The sequence below is a fragment of the Hydra vulgaris genome, chromosome 02, assembly GCF_038396675.1.
Source record: "Hydra vulgaris chromosome 02, alternate assembly HydraT2T_AEP".
Classification (NCBI taxonomy): Eukaryota; Metazoa; Cnidaria; class Hydrozoa; order Anthoathecata; family Hydridae; genus Hydra; species Hydra vulgaris.
The window spans coordinates 42,051,342-42,078,305 of NC_088921.1; the positions used below are offsets into that span (position 1 = coordinate 42,051,342).

General features: G+C 26.7%; 1 protein-coding gene across 1 annotated transcript; it reads left to right on the top strand.

Moving 5' to 3' along the window:
- Positions 1-515: 515 nt before the first annotated feature.
- On the top strand, positions 516-25,666 carry LOC100210621 (cytosolic non-specific dipeptidase). Its single transcript, XM_065790970.1, has 14 exons — positions 516-648; positions 1,997-2,074; positions 2,154-2,172; positions 5,070-5,174; positions 15,785-16,117; positions 21,485-21,565; positions 21,646-21,719; positions 22,284-22,358; positions 22,432-22,685; positions 22,767-22,819; positions 23,819-23,937; positions 24,063-24,148; positions 24,225-24,391; positions 25,528-25,666. The coding sequence occupies exons 2-14, from the start codon at positions 2,046-2,048 to the stop codon at positions 25,576-25,578; spliced, it is 1,446 nt and encodes a 481-aa protein (XP_065647042.1). The 5' UTR covers positions 516-648; positions 1,997-2,045; the 3' UTR covers positions 25,579-25,666.
- Positions 25,667-26,964: the final 1,298 nt, after the last annotated feature.

Below are 26,964 nucleotides of genomic sequence, written 5' to 3' on the forward strand. Positions count from 1 at the left end.
ACCAAGGCCAAGTTTTCAAGGCCAACGCGAAGGTCAAGGCAAACAGTTTCAAGACCAAGATCAAGGCCTTAATTTTTGACCTTAAGGTAAGGTCGGGGTCAAGGTTAAGGCCAAGGTCAAGGACTAACAACTCTGGCTTGACATTAATATACTTAAATTTAGAATTAAATTTGCGCTGTGCTTGCAAGTGTCACATCGCATGCTATAATAAATACTGACCGGCAAGATATCTAATCTCAGATCTAGTAATGCAATCCAGAAATAATGAAAAGAAACTGTAAAAACTTTACCATTTTTTCTGAATTTGACGCACCGCAAAGTGACTATTTTGTAAATTTGGCGCTAAAATTGTTTTTTTGTAGCTTTTTTTAACTAAACCCAAAGTTTTGTTACTTGTATTATTGTACCAAAACATCACAAAATATCAAGAAATAATTAAAAATAGAAAATTTGGGTCTTTCACCTAAGTACAACCTTAAATATCTGAATAAACAAATTTTGTATCTATTTAAAATATTGTCTTCGCTATGCTTCGATGCGTCGATCAACGCGTTGACGCTTGGCGGATAATAATACTCCTTAACGCATTATTTATGTACATATTGTAAAGATATTATCTAATTGGCTTACTAGCCTCACAAGAGTAAAGTAAGTTGAATGAATTATAATAATATCTGTGTTTTTTTGTCTACTGGTGTCGATATCGTCACAGTGTGTTTTGTCTGTGTATGTTTTGAAACTAACTTTATATATAGTTGAAATAAACTTAGTTTAAGTTGATCTAAGTCGAGTTCTAGTAATCAACAATCTAATTTCAAGTTTGATTGTTAATCACTATTACCTATTACCTAACTTAGTGATTATCCGTTTAGGAGTTCAACTTATGACAAGTTTAATTTATTTTTAATTTTAAGGAAATTAAACTTGTAAGAGGTTATTGTAATTTGTAATTACTTTAAGTCTGTTATTTTGTAAATGGTTAACAACAAAATTTGAAAAGAGGTTGTTGAACACTGTCACCATTATTGGTTTGGACTAGGTTTTTATAATTCATAAGACAATATATTATTTTGTTTCTATTAGATTAATTTGAAAATTGTCAAATTTCCCTGTTTTATAGTTCAAATGTGAAAAAGGCTGATTTTATATTATGAAATATTTTATTTTTTTATTTCAAAATTATTTTTATATTTCATAATATAGTTTATTATTTTGTTTTTATTTTATTAATTTAAAAATTGCTAAGTTGGTCTGTTTAAAGGTATCTTTCGTTAAAGTAAAGATATCAATGCACTCTGTTAAATGAATATATTAAAACATTGCTTAGACATATTAAAATTAATGCTAGGGTAAATTTAAAGTACCTTATAAAAAAAAAAAAATCATTAAAATAGTCTTGTTTAAAATGGTATGAAAAAAAAGGTATTATGAATTATTCCTCTATGTTTTTGTAAAAATTATCTGCCTTTTGTTATAGTATATTATATCTTTATATATGTTATTTGTATAACTTCTATAGAACTTCAAAAATGTTTATTTTTTTTGTATTTTAAAAAATAAAAAAAGATTTGAAAAATTAATTATGTGCAAGCATTAGGATTTGAAAACAATGATTCACTTTAGAAACGCTGCGAGCTAAGGCGAGCTTCGACTAAAATAAAAAAGTTAGTTTTTCTTGGTATTCATTTATTCTTTGGTTTTAATCAAAAAAATTTTAGTCCTAACATTTTTTTTATCTTTTTTCATCAATCTCTTTAATATGAACACAACAGGTCTCGGAGGTTTGGGATTCCTTTAATAAACATATTACATTTATTATTTTTTTATTATTAATTAAATATATTATTTTAACTCTATTTAAGACTAAAAAATGGCAAATAAATGCTATAAATAAAGTTTACATAAGTTAGATATTTGCATACTCTTTCGTTAACATCTTTTAATAAAAAAAGTGAACAAAAGTGTACGCAAATATCTAACTTATTCTTGTATTTAGGTGTAATATTACTTTCCTTTTTGAAGTCAATTTTCATTTTAAACAGACTATGGCAGATGTACTACAGAACTTCTATGAGTAAGAAATCTGAAAATTTAGATTTTTTTAATTTTTTTATTTTGTTAATTGTTGTATTAATTTATTAACCTTTTTTTAGTTTTGTTGATCAAAATCAGGTGCGTTGATTTATTATTACTAATTCTTTTTTCATATATCAAAATATATTTTGTTTTTATTTTTATAAATACAAAAAAAAAAAGTACTCTATTTCATTTCTGAATGTTCAAAAGTAAAACAAAATTGTCAATGTGATCCAATGTCATATGGCTTCATTATTGGATCAATATGATCCAATGTCAGTCTTGTGCAAGGAGTTCAAAATCATGGGTACTAATTGAGTTATAAAAATCTTATGACCAATTTTGCATGCTGATTTACATGATCTTTAGAAACCAAAAGTTTCACTTCCAAAATGAAAGTTCTAAAAGTATTACTACTGCTTGCTTAAAAGTGAAAACAGTTTTGAAGGGATCTTTAAGTGCCGAGACTAGTTGTGTTCATATCATAGAAAACATTAGAAAATAAGTTAAAAGTGAATTAAACTTTCCAATACAAATTATTGAATGAGATTAGTAAATGACTGAGGCTTGTCTCGGCACTTGGGGATCCCTTTAAGTAAGTAGTAGTAGAAGCCAAAATAGAAACAAAAATATCTAAAAAATGGACCAATAATAAAATATTTTATAATGGCAAAAATAGAAAGCAATAGCTGAGTTATTGTAGAAAGTAAAAAGAATGTGTAGGTTTAAGAAAGTAAAAAGTAGGGTGCTGTGTAAGAAAGTTGTAAGAGCAAGCATTTTTTGTACTGCATATAAAAGTTTAAAAAGAAATCAATTCTTTAATTACTTTGAACCGGAAATAGATCAACAGGAATTAAACAGAATTAAAATTTGTTGCATTCTTCATTCTACAAATACATGTGTTAATATTGTCAATCATATATGTATGGAAATAAGGAAAGTTTATTGCAGAAGTTATGAAATTTAAAGAGTAAGATTTTAGTAATGAATAATAAGTCAAACAGTATAAGCCAAAAATTGACTCGGTATACATTAAAGCTTTGAAGAGTGAACACAAAAAAATGACATCATATACTGAAGCTTTTAGGAATAAAGCATGCTTGAATAAATTATCAAGTCTGAGATTGCGGCGTATATTATGCTGACTTTTAGGCCTACAATAAAATGCTTCGACTAAAATAAAAAAGTTATTTTTTCTTGGTATTCATTTATTCTTTTGTTGTAATCAAAAAAAAATTTATTGTTGTTATTCTCTTTAATATGAACACAACATGTCTTGGAGGTTTGGGATCCCTTAAAATGATGACAGTAAAATCTTAAAAAAATTATTTAGTTTTTTTAGTATGTGATGGCACAGCAGTATTGCTAGGATACAGGAACAACATTAAGAAGTTAGGGTTGAGCAAGGCTTATTGGGACAGTTATGGTTGAAGCCTTATATCTCAGCTAACAAATTTTTTGATAATATATTTTTAATTATTGCACTTCATTATTGTAGGTTTAATTTTAGAAATATCAAAATGCATTAAAAGTACCAAAATGCATTAAAAGTACCAAAATGCATCCAGTAAGTTTGCGAAAAACAAAATTTGCGTATTTTGCGAGCAATACAATGGCAAAAGACTTATCTTGAACTATTGCTAATTAGCTTTATTTATAAAAAGTTATTATTTACCCTCTTTTAGAATCTGGTTTTAAAAAGATATTTGGAATTGAACTTTTTGATGCTGTTTACAATTTGATGATTTTATTTTTAATCTAAAATGTTATTGTACTTATTTAGAAAAGCAATATTATATTATTATTAACAAATTTAAAGAAACTGTTATTTTTATATCTTAACTTAGATTATTAATAGTGTTTAATATAAATAATGATTATAAGAAATTATATAAGTAAGATCAGTTGTCCAAAATGGGATGTAATGCAGTTTTAGCTGAGTAAAAAGGAATTTAGATTTAGAAAAGCTGTTGATACATGTGGTATATTTAAATTTGCTCTACAAAATACATTGCTAATAAGCCAGCTCATCAAAAATGCTGCTAAATAGTTCCAGGATATTTTTTGTGTGATTAACAAATTTACTGCTGCGTTTTAACTGTCTTGTTTAACCCCACCCATCTGCAAAATGCAAAAAAATTTGTTAGTCTAAAGTTTGGTTACTTTGATTGTTGTAGCTTATTTTTTAGAAATTGTTTTTTGTTTTTACACATGAATGAATTTTAAGAAATTGCAAAAAAACTGCGTTTACTAATTTATCTGCAACTATTATTCGTTTCTTAAGTGTCCCTATATGCCTCGCCTTACCATACTCACAGAAATATATTTTTCTGTTATTGTTTAGTGTTGTGCTAATCATAGACTGAAATTATCAGTATGTGATGCTGTTTAGAAGCTTTCAGGAATCATCAAATTTGAATAATTTCTTAATAAGCTTTACTTTGCACAGAATTTTTGCTTTAATTGAGTTTCACGTCACAAGATTTCAAAAAATATCCTGCTATTGATCCTAATGTCTTTTATGTAAATCTAAAAAAGAAAATTTGCTTGTTGATGAAGGTGTAGAAATGGCTCAGTGGGCTCAAATACCAAAACATTGGCCAGAAATTATTAGTGCTCAGCTGAATTAGAAATTAATTAGTGCTCATAAAACATTGAAATTGTTCATAAAACATTGAACATATTCATAAAAAGTGCTCATAAAAAAGTGCTCATAAAAAATTGAAAACTCAGAACTTATTAGTGCTTATAAAACATTGGCCAGAAATTATGAGTGCTCAGCTGACATTTAGAGGAACTAAAATAAGAATCTTGTCAATAAGACTACAATTAAATGAAAGAGAAATGATTTGTCAATTTTGTGAATACCTTCTTGAAAAACTATTTTATTTAGTACGAAAAAAAACGTGGGAATTCTTATAAAAATAGTTTATAGTTTTATTAATTGTTCATAATGTTTTATTTTATAAGTTATAAGGAAATCTTGTTTTTAGGACTCTTATGTTAAGGCATTAAAAAAATGGGTTGAAGTTGAAAGTGTTTCTGCATGGCCCCATAGAAGAAAAGAAACTATTGATATGGTTATTATGGTTGGAAAGGTAATTTAAATAAATAATTTTAGACATCTCTTATCTCTAATCTCTAACTTGTTTAAAATATTTTGTAAATAATTTTTGCTAACAACCGTTACTCCAAGTTTCAACATTTTTATTTACAAAATTTGTATGTATATGCTACATGTTTTTACATGTCTTGTTTTTTCTATTTGTTAGTCTCTACAAAATTGTTAAAAAAGTTTTCAAAGTTTTTAGCTTTTTTGGCCAAAAGACAGGACTTCAATCTTTTTTGTGATCTTAGTTTAAATTTTTGATTTTGATTAATTTGTATAATTGTATAAAGTTTGTAAAATTTACATTTATAATTTTTATGGCAATTTAATTTATTTAATTACAATGAACAGTATTTATTTCATTCTTTGTGAAAAATCTGCTGTCAATCCTAAATTTACCAAATCAATTTAAATTTAGTTCTTTGCCAAGTAAAATTCTATCCTTTAACTTATATATAAATATAAAAAGTATATATTTTATATATATTTTATATACATTATATATCCAATATGCAGTTTTTTTTTCACAAATTTATTCAAGTGTGTTATCTGAGAAGAAACTACATTTTAACTCCAAATTATCTTTAATTATCTAATAATAAAATCTTTTTTAAATTATTTATGCTTTTTAGAGACAAGCTCCACACTGAGCTGTGGGATACTTAATTGATATAATAGTTTAAATATTAGTTAATATAATAGTTGGAATTTTCATCTATTATGATTAATTTATTAAAAAGAAATTTATAAATTGTTCTTTGGGAAAAATAGTTATAATAATTCCACATTTCTCAATTTGAGAATCAATAAATTTTTTTACTTCAACAGTATTGTGGATTATTTTAAATAGAAAATCTTGTATTATTTTCGTTTCTTTTTTTTAAAAAGAAACCAAGAAAATGCACATTCTTGGTTTTTTTTTTTGAAAAAAAAATAGACTGTGTTTGGGCGACTGTATTTGGGCTGTAAATCGACCTGTATTTGGGCGGCACCCAAATACGGTCGACATTGTCGAAAATGGTCTAGAATAGCCCAATGGATACTTAAAAAAAGTAAAAAGCATTTTTTACTTTTACTTAGTAAAAGTAAAAATGCTTCAATTAGTTATAGAAAACTATTTATATGTTTACGGGTCATCCATAAATGATGTCAGTAAATATAGGGGGAGGGAGTGCTGGAAAGTTTGACACTAATTGACAATGGGGAGGGGGTGTTGAGGCCAAAATGATGTCAATTTAAATTATATTTCTAATTTTAATGAGTAGATTTTAACGGTATTTACATCTACTAAATGGTATAGAAATGATGTTTTGTTTGTGGGGAAATTAATATTAAATGTGAGGAATTTGATATTATATTTTATTCAATTATTTATAATATAATATTATAAATTAATAAAATAAGTTTCCCAGAGACATTAAATAAATAACAACTACTAATGTAAAATAAAAATTACTATTGTTTTAATAATATATTACCATTTGACTGCGAATCAAGTTATGTTAGAAATATTAAATCTTTGTATATAAAATTCCCAATGGTTATTCGCTCCCTAGCGGATTATAAAATGTGGTTCAAAGTAAACTCATAAATTTGTCATTTTTTGAAATTAAATTGTTGTTATTTCAAATACGAAACTCTAATTGCTCTCTAGTTGATTGTAAAACGTGATGCAATGCAAACAAATAAAGTCTATTGAAAATTCGAAATGCTAATTTCTCCCTAGCAGGTTGAAGAAAATCTTTTAAAAAGCTTGCGCTAACGATGAGCAAAATCATTATTCTGATTGTGGTGTAAACAATACTAATAAATCAATATTAAAATATAGATAAAACCGCATTACTTAACTTATTGATGGTCTCGTATGGAAATGCTCATCCCGATAAAAAAAAACTAATATCCAGAAAGAAGTCCATAGTATATGGAATTCATTAAAAGAAGAGAAACTGGTGCATATGGATCTTGAATCAAGAGTAATGTATTTTATCAATTTATTTAATGAAAAGGCAATGAAGTTCAAGAGCAAGCAATTATCATTTTGGGCCAATACTCCAAAACAGTCTGCCCCCACGAGTACTCCACTTGAATTTAACAAGATCAACAAAATGCATTAACTTTGAGTTTCTTGACCACAAAAAATTAAAAAAATGCAAGAACAGTGGCTCAAGATCGACTCAATTCTGAGATTGCAGCTTTAAATTGTGAAGTTGCTGGACTGAAGACTAGAAAGAGAAGTGGATTCATTGCTGAAGCTGAAGAGGATGATTTGAAAAAGAAAAAGAAGAAACTAGCTCATCTATGTAAAGAACTGGCCAAAAAAAAGTATGATCAAGCTCAACAGAAGAAAACTAGAGAACTGAAAAAGTTAGAATGGAGGAAATCTGCTTGGAGCATCCAGAAGTCAAAGAAAAACTAAAAATCAGAAAGAAATCTGGTCAACCGTCATTAGAAGTAGATCAACCTCTTCTTTTGAATGCGATTATGGATATTGCTCTCCATGGTTCGTCCGCTGATGAAAAATGTCGGTCAGAGGTTCTTCGGGTAATGATAGCTTAGCTATGTTTGTTAATATTGTGTTTGTTAGAGTTTTACTCTTAATTAGTACTTGCACTATTGTAAATATCGTTGAAATGTTAACAACTAATTTCAAGATTTGATTTGAATATAATTTACAAAATAAATCCTGTTTTCTGTAAAAAAGTTAATTATATCCAAATATATTTCTTTATTATTACTCTCGACAAATTGACATCCGAGATGAACAAAATTGGATTTGCAATCAGCAAGAGCGCCCTCTATACTCGTCTACTTCCGAGAAGTTATGGAACATTAGAAGGCAAAAGGCACATCAAAACAGTCCCTGTTAGATTGATCAGTCCTCAGAATGAATCTCATTTAAAACATGTTGATGGATTCTTTTGCAGTTCAACTTAAAATATGTGGAAGAAGTTTGTTCTATTTTAGGGCCAGATAAAGTGTGTTTCATTAGCCAAGACGACAAGGCTAGAGTGCCAGTTGGAATCACAGCAGCCAAAAAACAGGCGCCGTTGTTGATGCATTTGGAGTACCGGGTAACTCTCCCGGACCACGACTGGGTTGTGGCTGCTAAACACAAGCTTATACCATCTGTATACGCTGGAATTATGATCAAAAAAGATGGTCTCAGAAAAACAGATGCTGTTTCTTATTCTGGACCTACCTACATTGCTGTTCGATCAGGAAAACACGCATCCTCGACTGCCTTCGCTCATGGATTAGATTTTCAGCAGAGAACCTCAAAATAATATGGTTAAGCCTATCGTTGTGTTGAGCGTCGATGGAGGACCCAACGAAAATCCCAGATACCAGAAAGTAATTGAAATCGGGATTCACCATTTCTTGAAGAATAACCTTGACGCTCTTTTCATTATGACAAACGCTCCAGGCCGCAGTGCATTCAACAGAGCTGAGCAATGAATGGCACCTCTAAGTAACGAATTATCTGGGGTGACTCTTCCACACGAACATTACGGAACTCATCTTGATTCTCAAGGTAATTACATTGACAAAAGTTAATTTGTAAAAATATTAATATAATTTTTAACCTATAATAACCAACATATCTTTTTAAATCAGGCAGGACAATAGATGAAAATTTAGAAAAGCAGAACTTTGGTTTTACTGAATAGGCTTTGGCTGATATTTGGTCTGATCTACAAATTGACAGTTATTCAACCATTGCAGAGTATATTGATCCAGACAAATCAGAGCTAGAGACAAGGAGCCTTTTATTACAAGGTCAACGTTGGATTGCCGATCATCTTCGTACAAGTCAATATTTTACTCAAATTGTCAAATGTGAAAATCGTTCTTGTTGTCGGACTATTAGAAGCTCTTTACTCTAATTAGAACAAGATTTCTTCTGCCACCTGTCCCTGTCAACCAAACGAAAGACGGGCTCAAAGCAGTAGATGTCTCAGAAGGAGCAAAAGAATTGTTTCCATCATCTGTCTTTATGCTCATTGCATCAAACATTGAAAGTATTCTTCCTCGTACTGCCAAAGGATTTCCAATTTTTGCCGTATGATGCGTTTTGTCCATCAATTCAATCTAGCCTAGCTAATAGAATCTGTAAAAAGTACAATATCTACTTGGATAGAAGCGTGCTTTTTCAACATAGCCTCTCAAGCTAAGTTGAAAAAGCACGCTTTTATCCATTCTTCTGCTATAACACTCTCTCTAATCAAAAGGGTCCAACCTGTTCGTATCGCTGCCAAGCATCAGACAGAATTTTTGGCAGTCATCGCCTTGCAGAAGAGTTCAGAAACTGCTGAATGGTTAGATAAAAATGAAGTTGACGCAACGAATTTGATTGTACCTTAAGAATACAATATCCTTTTAGAGCGCAGAGAGCATTCACTACCTATCGTTTCAATCGATGATCACTTCAACAACCCATGGGAAGATTATATTAAAGATATATAATACTATTTGCTTAGTTAATTATTTAATGAGATATCGACTATTATATAATATATTTTGATGAGATCTACTGTTATATAAATGTATAAGTTAGTCAGAAAAAAAATCAATGGTTTTTAAGCATTTTTGTTGTTTTTTAGGGGGGACTACACAAAAACTGACATCATATATAACAGGGGGTTGGCCAAAAATTGACAGTTTGACAAAGGGGGGGAGGGGGAGTCAAAAAATTGAGAAAAAACACTGACCATTTATTGATGACCCCTTATGCTGGCAATAAAACACGTGTTCTTTTTAAAGTGTTTTTAATTGTTATTGTGAAAAGCTATAAAACAACAATAAACAAAGTCCATAAAGTACGTACGCTCATAGGGGGAGGAGGAGAGGTCTTCAAAAAGGGTATGAAAGCGGATGGGGGGGAAGGGCAATTTAAAAGTACGTACTTCGATTTTTTAATTTATCACAATTAACCAGCTAATCAATAGAGAAGTTAAAATTCAGACTAAAGATCCTAGTTTGCCAACATAAAAAGATGTATAATATAGGGAGTAGATGGTATAGTTTCTCTCTATGCACACAAATGCATGGGCACAAATCCCCCCCCCCCCATCCCTACCTTCAAAAAAAAAAGAGGTGTTGTAAATTTTGGATGGTCATTACTTTTGTAATTTACAATATTTTTCAACGAAATTTAAAATCTGTTGATAAATTTAAATTTAGTTTTAGATATTAAAATCGAAAATTTTACTACATTAGTGCCCTCACATTTGGGCAGGGAGGGGGTTGGGGAAGCTTTTCAAGGCTTTTTGTTCCCAGGCCTCTGCTGCCCCTAACTTTTTTTTTGAAAATAAAAAAGTTAGGGGCAGCATCCCTAACTTTTTTTTTTGAAAAAAAAAAAGTTAGGGATGGGGTATTTGAAAAATTTATTTACTTTTTATGGGGGATGGGGACTTTAAAGTACGTATGGCAACAGGGGAGAGGGTGTCATATTTCAAAATTTTTGGCGTACGTACTTAATGGAGGACCCCAAACTGCAAAGTTGTTTTGACAATATAAAGAGCTTGTGTAAATATAAAACAACTTCGTGGTGCTTCAGCTTGCTGTTCGTATTGCTGTTTTATACAGTTAAATTTTTATAACATTAATAACATACAACCTGTTAAAATTAAATTAATCAAATAAATAGAATTATTAATAAATTAAAACATTATTTAAAACTTTAAACTTCATACTTGCACAAAATATACTATATCTATAGACCAAACGAGTAAGGTCAAAGCAAAACATTAGATACCACGTTTTTTATAATTCTGTGTGCAAAAGGAAAAAGGAGATAAGTCAAAAAAATGTTAAAAATTAGTTATACAGGGCATTCGAATAATAATATTTTTAAGTATCAAGGAAAAAAGTTTAAAATTTAAATATCCCCTCAAAAAATGGCTTATCACCTTTTCCTTATGCACACAGAATTTATTGCTTCTTTGTCTGTTACTATTAAAAATTCAAGTATAATAAATATACTATTAAAAATTTAAGTATAACAAACATTAAAAATTTAAGTATAAATAAAGTTTTCATTCAAATGTTTTTTAAGTTAATGTTTTAATTTAATTTTTTTATAATTTAATTTTTGGTTTAATGTTTGCAATAATCACTGGTTTAATTTTTGCAATAAAATGTTTCCACTTTGAAAACTTATTTTAAGCAAAGAAACAAAACAAAGCAAAGTAACAAAACAAAATCATCTAATCAAAATGTTTATGATTTAAATTTTATTCCTCACTTGCACTATGTTTTAAATCTGATATTGTTACTTGATACATTTAACTTTCAGTAATGAAAGTTACTATGCCACTGCTATTATGGATGTTGCTGCAATTAAATTTATAATTATTGGGCATTAAAATTCTTTTCAATTTTTTTTTTTCAATTTCAAATTTTATTCACAAAATTATTTGAATGAAAGAATTTTAGAAGACTAAAATTCTTTTGTTCAAATAGATTTCTTTAAAAGAAAAATTCCTAAAAACAACTTGCGTATTTATAGAAAATGTTTTATCTTGATATTGCTTTAAATAAAATGAAAGTGTAAAAAAATAGTATCGCGTTTTTCACATCCTATTAGAGATTTCTTGTTAAAGTAATTTTTAGTTCGAAGTTTATATTATGTGTTAACATAAGATATAAACAGAAACATTTGTATGGCTAACTTTTGCAAGTCTTTGAGTATATTAAGTAAATTTAATAGTTGAGTAACTGTAAGTTACAGTAGTAACTTAACTGTTTTTTTTGTTTTTTTTTATTTGGTTTATAGGTAAATTTACTTTGATGCACTTTATCCATTCAGTAAATCAAACCAAATATTATTGGCTTCACACAGAGATTTAAAGTAATTTAAATTCAAACCGCTTTATGTTGAATGAAAATCTCTACGCAAGAGAGCAAATGGTTGTACTTCTATTCAAAAGATAAGTTTAGCATGACATACTTTATGACCCCTAATAAAAAAACTTAGACAAAATCATTACTTGTATGTCCAAAAAAAAAGCTACATTAGAAAAGAAAAAATATATAAACAAACAAACAAAACAAAAACTAACAAAAATATATTAAAAAAAAAACTAATTACGAAGGTGTGAAAAGCATTTTATTAAATTGATATTAAATTTATTGAATATAAATTTTTTTTTAAGTAAATTTAATTCAAATTTTTTTAAAAATTTAAAAATGCCTTATTTTACAATTTTTTATACTACTAAAATTTCCAAACTATGTTAAAGTATTAAAAAAAAAAAATTAATAAATTTAATTCAAGTTACTTTAAAATGTTAATATTAAATATTACATTTTTTGTACATTTAAGCTATGATATTGCTTTTTAGCAAAAGTTTTTTTTTTATCATCAGTTTTTTGAATTGATCATAGACTGAACGTCGATTAGAAGTGATTAACTAGTTTATGAGTAGTATGCAAAGATTTTGTTGAAACCTAAATGTTAATATATGTATAATTGAGGAATAAGTTTCATGTTAATCAAGCTTTCCAAAACAAATTATTTATCGAGATATTAGCAAAAAACTATCATTTTTAAAGCCTTTTTTTTTTCTTGAATGCTCTTTGATTAAATGATCAATACAAAAAAGTTTTTTTAAGTAACTTAAACTCAAGTAGAGGAATGTCTTTATATATATTTTATAAAATGAACCAAACTTTTATAACCAAATAAAAGTAAAATGATCAATAAGTAAACGCTTTAAAAGCCCAACTTATCTTTATTTTATTTTAAAAACAAAACTAATATTGATGCTATAAATATAAGATATGTAAATTTCAAAATTATACTGATATTTGTTAAAAATGAGTTCTACTAATAACATCTTAAAACCAAAAATACTATATTTTTTTTTTTTGGATTTAGAAAAAAATAATGAAAATACATTAGGTTTCATGGTAACTGAAAACTTTTAATGGAAATAAATTAAAAAAAAAACACAAAAATGGTAATCTTTGTTTAAAATTTTTATTTTGTCAAAAGTCTCCAGTTAAACTAAAATGTTTTAGGTAGCGCAAACGTTTTTTTATAAAAGTCAAAACCCAATCTAATAGCGTATTTGTGTAAAATGTTTAGAAAACTCTGCGGTAACTTATATCCGCCAGTAAGTATATTTAAATCCCTTAAAGAAATTCAACCATAAACAAGTGTCCCCTGATTAAAAAAACCCTAAAGATAAATGCTTTAAAGAAAAAAAATAACCTTAAATAAGAATAAGATTTTAAAATAAGTAAATTTTTTTTTTTTAAACGTTTAAATTTTAATTATAATTTTTTTTATAGTAATATTGATTAATTTAAAGATATTTTATAAATATAGACTTACAACAATTGTTAATTGGTTTCAAATTAAATTTAATTACAATGCAGTACTTTAAAATATGCAACTGATGTAGTTAAACTTTCAATGATGTAAATATCTTTATTGAGTAAAGTTACATTTACTTGTGTTACGCTTTTTAAAATCTCACAAGTCCTGAAGATGGCCATGAGCAAAGAATGACCAGTAAAGAATTTAGGATTTTAATTTTGGATTTTTTGACTTAAAAACCTCCTATTTGCACCAATGATGCACTTTGTACTTTAGTAGTTTTAAAAAGGCAAACAAAAATTATTCTCTTCCATCCAGTAATGATATTGCTTGCGTTTTGTTTGGGTGACATTACATATATTGAACTTGTAAAAAAACTAGAAAAAAAAAGAAACTGATGACTGAACATTGGATGCAAGGTTCTTCTTTCAAATATCCATATGCAATGAAAGGTGGTAAAAACCCACAGAAAGGATACTTTTTGTCTCCAACACATTGGGTGGGAACTATTCTCGCTTTAAATTTTCTCCTTCTTTAAATAATCTTCTTTGTGTACTTGTATTTTATTTGCCACTAAAGTGAGTGAAAATAATCATTGACTACAAAAATAGCACAATTAGTTAACAGACCACTTAAAAAATGCAGTCATTTGACAGAAAGTAATGAATAAATGATATATCATTTAAATAACTAATATCAAAAATTTTTGTTTTATTTGGTAATCATTTTTTACTACCTATAAATTCAAGTACAAATATACAAATTATGCTAAATACACAGTACGAAGCGGAAGTCAAAGAATTTATTTGAACGTTTGGTTCTAATCAATAAAACTGTTATGCTTTGTGGTAGACTTGGTATTGCATATCGAGGCAGAAGGAATGACTAGAGTGGAAATAATTTTGCTCAACTTTATTAGCAGCATTAGATGTAATTCTTGAATGGTATAATTTATAATGCAAAATCAGAGATGCTCTGATTTTGCATTATAGATTTTATGTTATTTAAATTTAGTTTATTAAGTTTTGACATTTATTCACCAAGGAAAAAAATTATTTTGGGTGTTAAAAACAAAAACCTAAAAATTGACCTTTAACTCTTTCCCTGAGGAGAGGATTTGAAATTCAACTAACTTTATAAGGAACCAAATCCCCATAGCACTCCACTGAGAATTTCAAATCCCTCCAATATTTTTTTATTTGTAATTTTTCATTATGCTGACCGCTTTTGGTATCAACACCCCCATCACCACCACCAACAACAACAACAACAACAAATCCCAGATCCGTCCCTGCTTAAAATTATGATGTTAGGTATGTATTAGTTTAAAATCAATGAAAATTATTGAAATAACTTAAAATAATAAAAAGTTATATAACACATTGTCACACCATTCATTTCAATGAAAAGTAAAGAGTTTTGCTTTTGTTTTTTTGCTTATTTTAATCAAAGTATGTTTTTTTCATTTTATAACTTCAAAAAATATAAATCTTTGATGCAGTTACAATTTGGATCTGTTTTTTAAGCAGAAAGTTCATGTTTTTTTTGTTTTTTTTTTGAATTGTAAACTTTTCTTTTATTCCCTCTATTTTTAACAAGTTTATTTCAATGAGCCATTTTTATCAAGGTGTTTTAATTCTTAAAGAAAATCATTGATTCTCAAAATCATGTGACAATGGATATTTTGAATATGTCATTTTTCCCATTGAATCCAGTTGTTTCTTTTTTATTTTTCAAATGTTAACAATTGTTGTTTTATCATCATCATTTAAGATAAAGTTTAAAAGGTTTGCAATGTTTTACTTGTCTATGAAACAAGTAAAATAATTAAAAGGTTTGCAATGTTTTACTTGTCTATGAAACAAGTAAAATAATTAAAAGGTTTGCAATGTTTTACTTGTCTATGAAACAAGTAAAATAATTAAAAGGTTTGCAATGTTTTACTTGTCTATGAAACAAGTAAAATAATTAAAAGGTTTGCAATGTTTTACTTGTCTATGAAACAGGTAAAATAAAAAGTACAAAAACTAGTTTTTTCCCTTCTGTCATTTTTTCTTCCTTTAATAGTTGATCATTTATTTTTCTTCATTTTTCACTTATAATAGTTGCAAAGTTAAACTGACTAACTAATAAATAATAAGTTGTATTGCATGTTTCTAATTATTAAAAGTTATTATTAAGTATAATTAAATTATTGTTTTAAATACTAATTTTTAATATAATTTGTTTTGTTTTATCCATCACTAAACCCTGTTTTTAATCCTTTTTATTTTCAGGAACTGGAAAGTCTGGGAGCTAACATTGAAATTTGTGATAATCCCTTAGTTGAGCAGAAGACAGCTGATGGTAAAAGTATTCCTTTGCCCCCAATCCTTCTTGGAAGTCTTGGCTCTGATCCTTCAAAGAAAACTGTTTGTATATATGGGCATTTGGATGTTCAGCCTGCTTTAAAAGCAGATGGTTGGGACACAGAGCCTTTTGAAATGACTGAAATAGATGGCAAGTTATATGGAAGAGGTTCAACTGATGATAAGGGACCAGTGTTGGGCTGGTTGAAAGTTATTGAAGCATTTCATACTTTGAATATCAAATTACCTGTTAATTTAAAGGTTTGTTTAATAAGTTGTTTTTAATATGTTTTTATAATAAATATTGCTTATTCAGTTGAATATTTGTCAAATTTAAATTTTAGGAAAAAGAAAAGTTAAAAAATTGTGTATCAAATTTAAGCTTTTTACCAATTTTAGACTTTTTATGATTCTTGATTTGATGTGCCAAGACATGTATAACTATAGGACAACAATTGCGACAAATGTATATCTATATTGATTGTGTGTGTGCATTGATTATGATTTTATTTTACAAATAAAGGAATACATTTAGATAAACAAGTTTGAAAGCAATTAAAAACTGCTTTTTGTTTTAGCAATTTGTTTAAAAAAATTGTTTAAAAAATTAAAAAATTTGAATCAAATACTGTAAATTTGCATAATAGATTTTGTGAATTGTTTATTTATTTAAGAAAAACCTTATGAGTGTATTTATCTACAAATAATATATAAAAAGCTTCACCTCACCTCCAATACACTTGCAAATCTATTTGCTTAGCAGAGAAGATATTTAAAGTTTTTTTATTTAATTCTGTTTTTCAATCGATCAATTTATTTCTGAATTAAGATTTTAGATTCAAGGATATTTACAAATAGTAAATTTGCTAATATAAAGTAAACACCTGCTAATGTTAATAATATCTAATTCAAATAAATATAATGCTAATTTTCATAATATATAATAAAAATAATAAACTTTATAGCATAAAAATAACGGTGTTAATAATAACTTTATAACATAAAAATATCGGTGTTAATAATACTACTAATAATAATAATAACAATAATAATAATGATAATAATATTAGTAGTAATAGTTAAAAATAGTTAATAATCGTAATGTAAATATTTTTAAAAATAACAATAAGAAATAATGACAGCATTGATTATAGAAATTATAAGCATTAACTATATTTTTTTAATAAAAAAGTAGAATAGACTAGTTTTAAAGGTTGAGAGCTTTTAGTTCAAAAGGAAGGTTGTTCCAAGTTTTAATTATTTGATATTTTATAGATTTATGCCCATATTTATGAGAGCAGTGTTTAGAGACAGACAGGTTTAAATTACTATTGGAACGAAGGTGATAACGAGTGTTGGCACTTTTGGAAAAGAAATTGATGAAAGTTAAAGGTAGGTTATTGTGTTGGTGGTTCCAGACAAATTGGCAGTTTGAAAATTGAATATAGTCACATAGTTTTAATACTTTAGAAGTTAGGTAGAGCATATTAGAATTAAATTTAATATTCTGAAAATAAATAATTTTTAAAGCCTTGTTTTGGAGGTGGGATAACCTAATAAGAGCTTGTTGATGGGACTGCCTCCATACTTGGCATGCATATATAAGATGTGAGCCAAAAATAGCATGGTATATGTTCAAAAGTGTCTCAAGATTAACATAATGGCGAACTTTGGCCAACGTACCATTAGATCTACTTAGTTTCATTGCCAAGTCACAGTGGGATAAAAAGGAAAGATTTGAATCAATTTTTATACCAAGATATATAATTGAGTTAACAGGTTCAACTTTTTTTGCCATTTGATCTAAAGTTCATATGTTTATAGATTTTTGTTTTATTTTCTTTAAAGATAATAAGTTCAGTTTTATTAGAGTTTAGAAAAAGTTTGTTGTAGCGAAGCCACTGAACTAGATTGGCAAGATCATGGTTAATGTGTTTGTTAATTTTTTAAAGGATTTATTAATTAGCATTAGTTTAGTATCATCAGCAAAGTGGTAAACAGTAGCAAACTTAATGGGCGTATGAAGATCATTAATATAAAGAAGGAAAAGCAGTGGTCCCAATACTGCGGAACACCATTAGAACATTTTACAAGGGTAGATTTTGAGTCATTAATAGAAACAAATTGTGTTCTATTGTTTAAATATGTAGTAAATCATTTAAGGGGTACGCCTCTGATCCCATAATATTCTAATTTTTTTAACGAAATTGAATGATCTACTGTATCAAACGCTTTCTGTAAATCGACAAATACACCGCATGCAAAATATTTATCATCGATTGCTTTTCTAATCAGTTCAGTCATTTCAATGAGAGCATGAGTTGTGGAGTGATTGGCACAAAATCCATACTCATGGGTGTAAAAACATTTAAATTTTTCAAGAAAAGCATAGAGCCTAATATGCGTTGCCTTCTCAAATAGTTTACCTATATTAGAAAGCAAGGAGATGGGTCGATAATTGGTGAAATCTAGTAAAGAGCCTTTTTTAAATATTGGAATAACTTTGGCAACTTTAAAAATATCTGGCAAAATACCACTTTTAAATGAGTTATTTATAACAGTACAGAGAGGCTTTGAAATAATGTGTGGGACTAGTTTAAGGAGGAATGTAGGTACGCTATTAGGACCAAAACTTTTTTCAGTTTTGAGTGTGTTTGTAATGAGACCAGATATTTCATTTTCAGTTACAGGATTAATAAAAAACGATTTAGCATTTGGAATGTTAAGAAAGTCACTAAATACGCGTTTTGGGGGTATGGCTTTGCTAAGTAGTTTGCTATGTGTAGTGCTAAAAAAATTATTAAATATATTAGTTACGGCAGTGTGATCAGTGATGAGATTTTTGTTCAATTTAAGTTTAAGAGATGTATTGTGTGTAGAAGGTCTAATATTATTGATTTCTTTTATTCCTTTCCAGGTGTTTTTAACACTGTTCAGATTATTATTAAAATACCTAATAAAGTATGTTTTTTTGCTAAATTTTAATAAATTGGAAATTTTGTTTCTATAAAATTTAAATTTTGTAAATAATTCATTTTTCTTATAAATATTTTTGATTTTATAAACTTTTTATAAAGTTTGTTTTTGACTGAGATTTAAGTATTCCATACGTTATCCAAGGTTTTGATTTTAGTTTAATTTGTTGGTTGGTTATTATTTTGTAAGGAGCATGTCGGTCTAAGATTTCATCAAATGTTTTTAAAATAAAAATCATGGACTTATTAACATCATCATCTTTTTTAATGGAGAGTTCCCAGTTGATATTAGAAATTTCTTCAATAAATAAACTTTTTTGAAGAAATTTCTAATATCAACTTTTATTAAATTTTTTGAAGCATCGTCTGTAAGTTTTTATTTGCATTCCTGGCATATCCAAACACCCCAGTTTGGATATGCCAGGAATGCAAATAAATTGTGCCATATGGTCTGAAATTGAAATTGTAAGGTTACCTGAGTATTGATCAGTTAAATGAAAGTTCGTGAATATGTTATCAATCAGCAGTTTTGATGTAGCCATTATGCGTGATGGTAGAATTATAGAAGGGCTTAGTGAGTAAGAAGTTAAAGAATCAAGATATGTAGAAACAGGGTTAGATTCATTGTGACTTAATAGATCCATATTAAAATCACCCATTAGAATGATCTTTTTTTTTTTCGTTACTTAACTTTTCAAGTAGAGGAGTTAAGTGGGAAGAAGTAAACTCATGTTGATTCATTGAAGGATGACGATAAATGCAGCCAATTATTATGTTTGATTCACAAGGTTTTTTCAATTTTAACAAAAATAGACTATAAATATTTAGATCAGTAAATCATAAGATCATTGCGAACTACGTAGTTTAAATTTGAGCATAAGTATAAAAGTCCTCCTCCTTTTTTAGCCTCAGTAGGACAATGCTCAATATTAAACCCATTTATGTATATATCAGTTAATTTGTATTGTTTATAGATAAATTAGATTCTGTAATATTGCTAAGGGAAAATTATTAAAAGAGCTGAGTTGCACAGATCACATTAGATGGCTCTTTGATTATCAGTTATATTTTTATGACAAGTGTTGCAGAGAGATTTAAATGCCATAATATTTAGAAAAAATTTTTTTATGTACATGCAGTATTAACTAATTAAAGTGACTAAAGTGTAAAATAGAGATTTAAAAAATAAATGCAAAGTAAAAGACTAAATTTAATAATTTAAAACTTGGGTAACCGTTAGCATGAGTAATCGAAAATAATTTTCAAAACAATATAAAAAATAAGAACAATGATAGAAAAAAGGATTCACATTAAAGGAAATTAAAAGCTAATTTTTATGAAATTAAACAATCAAAATAAATTAAAATTTGACAAACCACGAACTATTATTAAAAGTAACTATGACAACAATAAATATCGAAAATAAAAAAACTAATAATACTATAATAATATCTATACTATATTAATAATGTAAACTAATAATAATGTAACTACTGTTAACTGTTGCCAATAATAATATTATCAACAAAGATACTAGAACAATAACAAATAAAAATAAGCCAATAATAAATAAGTTTATAAAAATATAATATTAAAAATAAATGTAATATGTTAAATAGCTAGGTATCAATTGAGGACTAATAATAAATACAATTAACTATGAATAAATATAATAATGTGAGAAAGCAAATAATTACATAATGGCTGAAAAATAATAACTAATGAATTATAATCATGATTACAAGTTATATTATAAAGAAAAAAGAAAATTATTTAAAAAAAAAATAAAGAAATAATAAAAAATAAAAATCTTTTAACTCTACTTTTTCTTCTTTCTTTTTTAATTGATTATTAAATTCTTTTTATCTTATTATTTCTTTCTTTTTATTTGTTTACTTTACTTTTCGTTCTTTTGTTTACCTTCTTTTTTTTCTTCTTTTTCTTTTTTTTATTTAAGTTTGTAAAGTGTTTTTTTTTTTTTTTTTTTTAAAAAAAATTTGAAGTGTTGATTCACTTGGTATTTAAGATAATGAATATTGATTTTTTTAATTTTTGTTGCTAATTTAATAACAAATCTTTGACATGTAAAAATATGAAAGTTACGAATTACTATCACAAAGAATATAATACTATGTAAAAAACGTTTTCTAGTATTCAAATGTATCTGCTTATATGCGGTAGTGGTGTAGTGGTAAGAGCGCTCGCTTTGTAAGCGAGAGGTTTGGAGTTCGACTCCCATCATGTCCCTGGAAGTACCGCGCTCAACTTAGTTTCTCCGCGCAGCGGCCTTGCTCGGCAAGGTTCGTGTTTCGGAGTTAAAGAGTTGAGAGAGGGTTGCACCACAAATAACAACTAAAAAATAAAAAACACAAAAAAATGAGTAGCCTCCTCGACTGTAGTGGCCCCCCTCGGCCCTTGGGGAGGTGAATAATCTAAAAAAAAATATATATGTACCAATATTTTGGCTTATACATACTGCATGTAACTATTCTGGTTTCTAGAAATCTGAATAATCTTTAAGACATAATAAAAAACTTCATTAGTTAAGATAAAAATTCTTTGGACTTTTTTTGTTTCTATGTTTTAAAATAATTCAAAATATATTTTTTCAAAAATTTTTTTTTTATACTCATAAAAGAATTTTTTTTTTTAGTTTTGTCTGGAAGGAATGGAAGAAAGCGGAAGTGAAGGATTAGATGAATTAATTGAATTAAAAAAAGATACTTTTTTTACGGTATATAGTTTTAAAATACTTTGTTGCTGTAGCATTTTGTTTATTACATTATTTTGTAATTTTTTTTGTTAAATCTTTAGGATGTTGATTATGTTTGTATCTCCGATAACTACTGGCTTGGAAAAAAAACTCCTTGTATAACATATGGTTTGAGGTTTGACTTTAAATTTTAATTAAATATGTTTACTTATCATATTTAATAAAAAATTAATAGAACAACAACTTGCTAATATTTCAAAAAATAATTTATATAAATATATAAAATTTTATATGTATGCATATATATATATATATATATATATATATATATATATATATATATATATATATATGTATATATATATATATATATATATATGTATATATATATATATATATATATATATATATATATATATATATATATATATATATATATATATATATATATATATATATATATATATATATATATGTATATATATATATATATATATATATATATATATATATATATATATATATATATATATATATATATAATATCTAAAAAATATTTTTTATTATTTTTATAGTATAATATATATCATGTTTATAGTTATATTTAATTTAGTTCTTCTGTGTCATTATCTTACTACAATGTATGCTTTTTTTATTGAGTTTTCTTGTGCAATAATAATCTTTTATAGAGGTAAAACTTATTTTGTTCTATAAAGGTATCACTAATTTCTTTATATAGAGGTATCACATATTTCTTTTTGGAAGTAACATGTGCAAAGCAGGATCTTCACTCTGGTGTGTTTGGTGGCACTGTGTAAGTTTTTTAGTTTTTTTAGATATTGCTTTAAGAACAGTGTTTTTGAGTTAAAATTTTACATTTATTTTAGACATGAGGCAATGATTGATTTATGTCACCTACTCAGTAAACTTGTTGATAATAAAGGAAAAATTTTAATACCTGGTGTAAATGAATTAGTTAAGCCTATTACAGAGGAGGAGCATAAACTATATGATGATATTGATTTTGATCCAGTAGATTATGCAAATGATATTGGGACTGATAGATTAATTCACCATGGAGAAAATGTCAAACACCTGACATTACAACATAGATGGCGCTATCCATCTCTCTCTATCCATGGTAGTCTATTGTTTTTATATTTTGATATGAAATTATTTTATATTTATTTTTTTCACTTTTTTTATTTTTTTATTTTGTTAGGTGTTCAAGGATCATTTGATGGTGCAGGTTGTAAAACTGTAATTCCAAAAAAGGTTAAATTTTTACATGCTTATTTTTAAAAAATCATGCTCATTAAAGATTTTACTTTATAAATAATTTTAAATACATTGTTTAACTAAATTTTCCTTGCATATATAAAATAAAATAAAATTTAATAATATATTATTTTTTAAAACATGAGATAAAAAGTTAAATATAACTTTACATTACCAAAAATTATATGTAAAATCTACAAATACAAAAAAAAAAAAAAAAGGAAAACTAGAATGTTGAAATGTATGTATGTGTGTTTATATATATATATATATATATATATATATATATTTTGTTATTCATATATATATAAATAACAAAAATATATATATATATATATATATATACATATATAACTTGGAATATATTTAACCAAATAAATTCAAAAATAGTCAGAACAGTGAAACAAATAGAAAATCCAGTAATTCTATTTTCTCACAGTGTTTTTATTAAAAACAATATAATTACCAAACAAAATTACCAATACAAAATATTTTTTATATATATTTTAAAACTATTAGCACTAGAGGCCTTTCAAATAATCATCAGTAGTGCTGTTTTTAGTATTATACAAGATATTTGTATTAAAAACAAAAATAACTTAATTTTTATATTGTTGCTATGGGTAACTATTGATTGTGAAAGATTGAATTGTAATTATATACAGGAAATATCAATTAAATGTATCATGTTTTTGTTTGTGCAAATGTTTAAATAAAAATATGGAAGAAAATAAAAATTTTAGTAGTAAAAGACACTTTATTTATCTAGAAAAAAAAAAGATTTAAGTTTTTATTTTTGTAGTTTTTTTCAAAAAATAAAATTTATTATATATTTATATGATAAAAATTATTTTACTCAATTAAAGATGGCTTTTATGCTTCTTTTTATAAGTAAAAAAGATAACAAATTTATTAAAATAAAATTTGAATTTAGTTTCATTAATTTTCTAAATTTAAAAAAATGAGATGTATTGTTTTTATTATTATTTATTTTAGGTAATAGGCAAGTTTTCTATTCGCTTGGTTCCAGACCAAACACCTGAAAAGGTTGCAGATCTAGTAAAAGTATACTGTGAAAAAATCCATAAAGAAAGTCAAAGTCCAAATAAACTTACGTAAATCATTTTTAAACATTTAAAAGAAAAGATCTTTGTTTTTTCAATTTAACATTTTTTAATTTGAACTTTTAATTTGAAATTATTTATATAAATTCATAAATTTTAATTATTTATGTTTCAAGAGTGACAATGGCACATGGAGGCATGCCTTGGTTAAGTGATTATAAACATCCTCATTACAGTGCAGGGATTAATTCGATGAAAAGAGGTAGATTTATTTTCTATACATTTGCTAATAGAAAACCTTGCAAATCAAGTTTTAAATTTTAAAAAATTATTTTTAGTTTTCAATATTACTCCTGATTTGACTCGTGAAGGTGGAAGTATACCTGTTACATTGTCCATGCAGAAAGCTACAGGAAAGAGTGTTATCTTACTTCCTATTGGTTCTTGTGATGATGGTGCCCATTCACAAAATGAAAAAATTGATAGATCCAACCTAATTAATGGGGTATTTTTTCTTATATTATATACATTTTTTTTGTATATATTAAAACAGGAATGTACTAATATATTCTGCTCTTAAATTTTTGAAGTACTATTTTAAATCAATACAGTTTCTCAAACAGAAGAAAAAAAATTTAAAAAGAAAGTGAATTTTGTCCTTCATACCTAACATACATAGATACTAAATGCAGGGACTATTCTAGATTGTTTTCGACAGCACCTACCATATTTGGGCGTCGCCGAAATTCAAAATTTCGAAATTCAAATTTTCGAAAAACGAGCCTAATTTTTTGTTCAAGCCGGGCTTGAACAAAAAATTAGGCTCGTTTATTAAACGAGCCGAGCTTGAACATCATAGGCTCGTTCATATAGGCTCGATTAAAGCTCGAATATATATATATATATATATATATATATATATATATATATATATATATATATATATATATATATATATATATATATATTAATTTATCCAATGCAATGAGAGCAAGACTTATATTTGTGAAAATGTAATTTGAACTATTAGAGTGCAGTGTTTAATAGGAATTATTATGTTTGTGAGAGGTTACATTTTGTTTGAACTTTGAACATTAAGTTTGAACATTGAACTATTAGTTTTAACTTTTATTTTGAACTATTAGATTTGTGGGATCTTATTTCATTATGTTGTTTATTTCCATGTTTAATAGTCTGTAGGATTGTTTATGTTGTTTGTTGATTTGGACTTGCATTATTTACAGACGAGCCTTTAACGAACAATTTTTTTTACTAAACGAGCTTTAAACTAACAGGTTACAATAATTATTTCGAGTTTTAAACCAGTCGAGCTTGAGCAACATGTAAAACGAGCCGAGCCCAAACAATACTAATCCTTAACGAGCCGAGCTCGAACAAAGAATCTCATGTTCGAAACGAGCTCGAGCCGAGCCTGAACACTCTTAATATGTAAACGAGTCGAGCCCTGGCAAGCTTGGCTCATTCGGCTCGATTTACAGGCCTAATCTGCATTGACTCATTATTAAAGTAAATAGTTAATTTTTAAAATAATTTTTTTTTTTCATCAAATAAATAAAATAATTGTAAAAAAAGTATTACTTTTTATTATTATTATTATTTTTAAATATTTTAAATTTTTAGATCAAAGTAATGGGTGCTTACTTAGACGAAATTTCAAAAATAGAAGATTAAAAATATATATTTACAAAAAGATAAAAGTGTAATTATAAATTAAAGAATTATATAAATATATTAAATATAAAAAAATCTTAATTGCAAATATACTTATTACTTATTACGAAACGCGCTAAGTCCTAGTAAACTGATTTTAAAAAAATAACGAAAAACTCAGCTGTTCCTAGTTGCGCATCAACAGAAATTGATATTTTCTTTGTCCATTTTTAAGACCAAAAATTTTGTAATTGGTCTAATATTTAAATAAATGATAGATTTTAATATATAAATGCGGAATGGAATTAACTCAAAATTTTTATTTTTACGACTTAGCGCGTTTTGCAGATGGGGCCCATATAGCATTCTGTGTATTTGTCTTTTCCTGTGTTTGTAGATTTGGATGAGCGAGGCAAAAAAATTATATTTGCTACGCATTGTTTTAAAAAATGTATGGGGGAAGTGGGGGCATAACCGCCCCTGTAACGTTTGGCTTATTGTTATATGAAAATAAAAACGAAATGCGTTTTTTAACAGTTCATTTCAATAACCACATTATTAAGCTTTAAATTGCTGCAATTAGGAAAAGGTTTTTGAAAATGTTATTACACTTAGTGAAAAAAACGGTTTTGCCTCAATGGTGAGACACAACCGCACCCTTACAAAATTCGTTTGGGTACGCTTTTCGCGGTATATTTTCTCATTCGATATATATATTAAAAAATTTTAACAAGAAATAAATGTAACAAGAAATAGATTTATACTCTAAGCTTTATATTTTAATCAAAAACTCAGGCAAATTGAATAAAAAAATACAAAATCTCATTTCCAATATTACAAGTAAAAATATTTCTATTCAAGTTTTTACATGAACGCATTTAAATGTGACGATTGTAATTATTGTCTTTCGTAATTAGCTAACTTTGATAAATATCAAAAGTAGGCGGCTGTGCGTCTAAGCGGTTCTGCCCCAAAGGACAGTTTTTTAGAAAGAATACAGTTTCATAGCTTGCTTATTAGGTTATGTTGATATCAAAAATGGTTTTCACTCGATGAAATAACGCTGATAACATATTTTTAACACTAAAATCAAGTATTGCTTAATCCTCAAAAGAAACATTCGGAAAAATAGGATGTAAATATGAAGCGCCTAACAGGAAAAGGTACCAAGTCTTAGATTCTAGTTACAGAGATGTTTGACATAATAGTTAGTCAGGTCAAAAAATTCAAAAACGAGATTATTGTTTTTTTTTTATAGTTTTATCATATAACAATACATATTAGGTGTTTTTTTGTCAAAAAAAATTTTTGGTAGTTACAAAAAAGGACTTTTTTAAAATGTGGAAAAGGTACCAACTCTTCATCAAAACTGTTTTGATAATGTTCTCTCCTCTAGAAGTAAAGAAC

Coding starts and splice junctions, on each gene's coding strand:
- LOC100210621 (XM_065790970.1), top strand. CDS start 2,046: ATGGCAGATGTACTACAGAACTTCTATGA. Junction 5,175..15,784: donor TGGTTATTATGGTTGGAAAG/GTAATTTAAATA, acceptor TTTTATTTTCAG/GAACTGGAAAGTCTGGGAGC. Junction 22,820..23,818: donor AAACTGTAATTCCAAAAAAG/GTTAAATTTTTA, acceptor TATTTATTTTAG/GTAATAGGCAAGTTTTCTAT.